A 6,000-nucleotide genomic window follows, 5' to 3' on the forward strand; every position below is an offset into this window, starting at 1 on the left:
AGAAGGCTGAGAGGATCACAAGTTTGAGACCATGCTAGATAATGCAGAGACTCTGAAAAGAAGAAAAAAAAAAAAAAAAAAAGGAAAAATACTACGGAGACTTTTAATGAATTTATATTAACCATGTTACATTTTCATTTTAAGATTCTCCAATAGCGTCCCACTGCTATTTAGATGCTCTGGAGACTCATTTAGCACTGCATGTAATCAAGGCTTGCCTTCAACTGCCCATCCTGTTTCCACTTCAAAAGCAGTGAGAGCGTAAGCATGTGCCACCACATCCACTCTGCTGCATCCTGCCTCCACCCTTCTCTTTACCCCCATGCAGACTTGTTTCAGCCCCCTAGAATCCTCCACAACACACTTGTGTACGTTATTATCCTCAATTCTAGAACACCTATTCTTATAAACTCCATCATCACATATTTCAAGGGAGCTTTTTTTTTTTTTTGAGACAGGGTCTCTACAGTCCAGGCTGGCCTCAAACTCAGGGATCCACCTGCCTCTACTTCCCAAGTGCTGGAATTAAAGGCATGTGCTTTTACTCATAGGTTCCTGTTGCCCAAGAACCTCTCCCAGGATTTGCTAGAATGTGAATTATATGAAAGGTTGTATTTGGGGGTTGTGTGACTATTTGGTTAGTTTGGTCCTTCACTAATGTATAAGGTCCATGGAGTATGGGTTTGGCTCTGATTTGTCCACTGTTTTATTCCACTGTCCAGTACATTGCTAGGTCTTACTGATATTTGTAAGAGGTCTTCCAGTCACACAGTGTAAGATTTTTTTTTTAAATTTCCATGGCTTCTCCATTAGATGGCAGCATTAACAGCAAATGAAACAAACTTGATTTCAGAGATCTTAATTTTAAGTGTGTACATTACCATACTGCTATTTATTGATTTATTATCTGTCAATGTCATCCTGATATTGAATCCACTATTCAGAATACAAGAAACATTTCTTGCCTATAAGGAAAAAAAAATACCAACTGTGGCATAAACAGATTGGGTTCCTGGAGTTGAGGGGCTGGGATTGCAGATTTTTTATTTTACTTTTTTAAATGACAAATTTAAAGATTAGAAAGACTTTTCAGGGCTGATGTTGTCCAAGGACTTCCTTAGTAAAGGAAAAGCCCTGTTATCCCATCTAGAGGCTACATCTCAACAGTCTCTTTGGAATGCCTGCTTCGTCTTTGTGCCAACACTAGCTTACCTGACCACTACAGGTACAAGGGATGCTGTGAGAAGCTACGGTTTGCCTTTCCGGCTGTACTTATTTCTTTCTCTGCTGTGTGATATAACAAGGCTGCCTGGGACTCAGATTGAACAACTCTACATCTGACACCAAGTGCCTGTTTATAGCATATGGCAAACGGCAGTTCCTCAGTCCCCAGTGCTGCTCTGACTCATCTCCCTTGTACTCACTCAAGCCCTAGGTTGGCATCCTTGGCAGTTTAGTTCCAATACAACAAGCTGTTGATGCACAGGAAGAGGAATGTTAAAAGTAGGCGTCTGCAGTGGGGTCACAGGATAGTTGACATTTCTTTGGGAGCTTACTGCGTACAAGACACTGCTCACAACAGCCCTTTCTCCAGCACCCACATTACCATGCCCTGCTACAAGCTAAAGGCAATGGCTCACTTCCTAAGCACTGAAACTCTGAGCCTACCTCTGCTTTGTCCCATCAAAATCTCACCCAGCTTTCAAGAGCCAATTCAAACACTTCTACGTGGACTTTCTATTTGTCAGAACTTTCCTTCTCTTTTGCACCTCCCCAGCAAGTTACCATGTGGCATTTACTCTATTTCATCACTGAGGACTTGTGACATTTCTGTGGCTAAGTCGTGAGTTCCTTGGTGAGAGGACTTTTATTGCTACTGCTTCAAGAAAAAGAACAAAAGCCACACACAACACATGCAGGCCTAGGTTATATAACAAGACAGGGAAGGAAGAAATTCTATTGTCTGTTTCCTTTATCAAGCTAACCAGCCCACAGGACTGGTTATTTTAATTTAATAAATTAAATGAATTAATTTATTTATCGAGAAGATAAATTTATTTGGAATGGTCTAAAGTTCATTTTCAGGCCACAGATCATTTAAAAAGATCACCAGAAATCGAAAGGATGAGAACTCCACCCCAGATGAAGCACTACAGCCCATTTGGCTCCACTGTGTTCCTGAATCTACCACTTCTAGCCAACTAGAGGACAGGGGCGGCATTCCAGATCTAGGACTATGTGGTCCACATGAGGTGCATAAGATTTCACTGGGTGGACATGCAGGATTCGTGTCCTCCACACTTTCCCATGCACTTGATGAAGGAGAGAGGCGATCTGAGTTTCTGCAGATTCTGCCCATCTTTGCCACTCTGGTTTGCTGACTGATGATACCACTTCCCCAGTAGTTCCATTTCCCCATTTATCAGCGATTTTCTGGGGATGAGGCCAATGTTCTTTTTCTGTGTTGCTGCTTCTAGGTGGCTGGGGATTCTTTCCTGAGAAGGATTCCACATTTTGGTGGATATGTAGAATACCCCCAACATCCTTCCGCAGCACTTGACAGGCAATGGGCCAGCCTTCTTCAGAGCTGGGAATCAGGCCCAGGTTCACCCTATCTGCAGTGTTTGAGAGCTTCAGTTTCCTGTTGTCTCCAAAGTGTATTTGGCACCGATCTGCCACTCCGTTGATCTCCAAATTTTTTCGCAGAGCAACTACAGCATGAGGATTCCATTCACAGGCATGGACGAAAGCAGCACCAGCATGAACTAGGAAGGGGATTGTAAAATAACCAATCCCTGCATAGAGATCCACCAGCACTTCTCCAGCACAGGCTAGAGATGCCACTCGCAGTTTCTCAGTGACGTTTCCAAAGGAGAACATACACCGTGTTACATCAAACTTATACCGGATGCCATTATCCATATGCTCTACCCAGCCATGGTCACCAAGCAGCAGAGTCACTGACGGAGTTCGAGCGCCATCAGGCAACACCCGCCCTCGTTTTGCCAAACGCCGAACTCCAAGGGCTGAGGCAACAGTCTCCCAGAGTTCTGGTTCTAGACTTTTCCACTGTGTGGCTTGGAAACAGTCTTCGCTAAGCAGCATAAGGTCACCATGCCGCTGCCAAGACCGGGGCAAATCTGCCTCCAGCTCTTCGGTCCACGTCACTCCGCGGTCCTCCACCCAACGCCTCACCTCAAGACACAGTCTTTGAGCAGGTGAACACACCAGGGCCTTTTTAGAAGGAAGAGGATCCAGGAGCTGCGTCAGCGTACAGGTGCTGCCTGGGGCCACGCGATTCCTCAGCTCCTGCAGATGCTGTTCAGAAAGGGTTCCCGCCAGCACCGGCAGCGCCACCGTGCCATCCCGCAGCTTTTCGGCCCGGTGCAGTCTATCCAAGAGTTTCTGTCTCTCGAGATAGTCTCTGTATCTCTGGGTAAACCGAGGCTCGGTCACAACGGCGACTACAGACTTCTCACATTCTCTCTCCATGTCGGTAGTGTCTGCATCGCTTCGCGGTCCGAGAGCGAGAATCTCCTCGGAAGACAGTTTCTCTTTGCAAACACGCCGCTACAGCCGAAAGAGCTATAGACTCACCGGCGTGGCGCGCAGGAAGTGACGTCAACAAATAGGCCGGGTCTAGATGTGTTACTACAATCAGGGAACGGAATCTCGCTTGCTGTGTGAAGCTGAGGCCGCCATGTTTGTTAAGGTTATGGTCCCCAGTGCTTGCTGAAAGAAAATTAGTAATTCTGTGGGCCAAAAGATGTGAAATGAGTCGATATCCTCCCGAACTTCTAGACACTCTGCATAGTGCTGCTCATAATTTTTTTAAAAAGTGAATTTGAAATGGTGGATTGAATGCACAGAAAGGCTTCCAATAATCTAGTGTTTAACTCATAAATTAGCTTATTGTTGAAGGTGGAATGTGACATAGCTTTCTCATTTCCTTCTTTTGCAAAGATTTTCATCACTGCTGCCGCGTTATCTAAGGGGGGGGGGAGTGTTTGAAAATAAGGAAGGATGTAAGTAAACTAAATACTGTCAACTCTCAAAAGTGGGTATTGTCTAGAAACGGTTGATTACCCGAATCATCTGGAGAGAACTGCTATTCTAATTAGAGATAGCTCGGAGGATAAAGGAGCGTTTGCCTCCAACCTGACGTTCGTGATTCCCAGACCCATGTGGTGAAAGGACAGAGCCAAACCCAGGATTTTTGCAAAAACACCAAATGCTCTAATCTTAATCGCTGAAACTCTTGTCCTTTTTTTTTTTTTTTAACATTTATGTTGGGGGTGGGCACTCATGCCATAGTGCAGGTATGAAGTTCAGCGACAACTTGCAGTGGCTGTCTCTCCCCTTTTATTCACCATGTGGATACTGAGGAAGAAACTCAGATTGTCAGACTCGGTTGTGGAGACATCTTGCCAAGTCGTGCTTGTCTTTTTACATATCAATTTGTAGTGTTGCAAATGTAAACAGTAAAATGGATACTCATGGGCTAGAACCATAGCACATTTATTTGGTTCCTCCTGTTAGAAGTAGCAAGTGTGAGATTTTTATATTAAATGCTAGAAAACAGCCCTGCGCGATGGTGCACATCTTTAATCCTAGCACTTCAGGAAGCAGAGACAGGAGGATCTCTATGAATTCGAAGGAAGCCTGGTCTACAATTCAAGTACAGAAAAGCCTAAGCTACACAGAGAAACCTTGTCTCAAAAACAAAACAAACAAACAAAAACCAATAAATAAATAAATACATACATACATACATACATACTAGAAAACATGTTTTGGACAAGAAATTAAAATCTTTTTATCTCCCCTCAATTGTAAGACTTTTACTCAAATGTTTTAATTCTCTACCCACCAATTAAAACCTTTGTTTATACAAAGGTCCATTGTCCAGGAATTTGATAATTGAAATTGAAAATGAGTCACTTGGAGCAGTGACTCATTTTTTCTTGTACTGCTGACCTCTTTTGGCTTTCTTCATTTCCTGAGTGCCAGTTCTCTTAATTCAGACTATGAGGTTGAACTCCAGAGTGGGAACACACACAGTCACCACCTGAATTAGAATAAAAACCAGGTACACAGCTGGACTTGGTGGTGCACACCTTTAATGCCAGCACTCAGGGAGGCAGAGGCAGGTGGATCATTGCAAGCTGGAGACCAGCCTGGTCTACAAAGTGAGTCCAGGACAGCCAAGGCTACACAGAGAAACCCTGTCTTGAAAAACCAAAACCCAAAAAAATTAAACAAACAAACAAAAACCGAAACCCAAATCAACAAACAACCCCCCCCCCCAACGCACTTCCTGTCTTTGTGTGTTGCCTATTCTAAGCATACCTTCTTGCTTGAGAGGTGAAGTTTCCCTTGTCCAGACACTTTGTTGGAACAGTAGTCTCTTTCTTTTCGACCTGGAACTTACTTCTAACACTCTTCATTGAAAGCAGTGTCTCAGTACTCAGGCCTGAGAACACAGGCTATCTGTATTTTTTTTTTTCTTCTGTGGCTCACTGGTTATTTAAGACTGCACTGCTTAGTTCCCATATACTTGGAGTTTTTCCAAATTCTTATTTTTATTGATTTCAAGTTTTTACTCTGCCATGGTCAGAAAGCACATTTTGCAGGATGTAAGCCTTTTAGACTTATTGAGGCTCTTCTTATAGTCTAGACTACTAGACTGGAGACCATTCTATGTGCACTTGACCGGAGTGTCTGTTCCATTCCATCTGCTGGCAGGTGTCTCTTCAATTCATGCTCAAGTAAAACAATTCTGGGGTGGAAGCATGCTTGTCTAGTATACACCAGACTCCGGGATCAACACTGACAATGTCCTCAAACACAAATATTCTGTATTCTGGTTACCCACACCACAGTCTCTATTCAGGAATGCTTAGGTACCTACTACGGACCCAAGCATGGGGCCTTCTTTTATTGCATATCCCCAACACACACACACACACACACACACACACACACACACACACACACACA

General features: G+C 43.8%; 1 protein-coding gene across 1 annotated transcript; it reads right to left on the minus strand.

The window, feature by feature from the left end:
- Positions 1-2,032: 2,032 nt before the first annotated feature.
- Positions 2,033-3,608, minus strand: Trmt12 (tRNA methyltransferase 12 homolog). The gene has a single exon (XM_055626737.1). The coding sequence runs from the start codon at positions 3,490-3,492 to the stop codon at positions 2,194-2,196; it is 1,299 nt and encodes a 432-aa protein (XP_055482712.1). The 5' UTR covers positions 3,493-3,608; the 3' UTR covers positions 2,033-2,193.
- Between the last annotated feature and the right edge of the window lie 2,392 nt (positions 3,609-6,000).

This window comes from Psammomys obesus, unplaced genomic scaffold (assembly GCF_907164565.1).
Source record: "Psammomys obesus unplaced genomic scaffold, mPsaObe1.curated_primary_1811, whole genome shotgun sequence".
Lineage (NCBI taxonomy): Eukaryota > Metazoa > Chordata > Mammalia > Rodentia > Muridae > Psammomys > Psammomys obesus.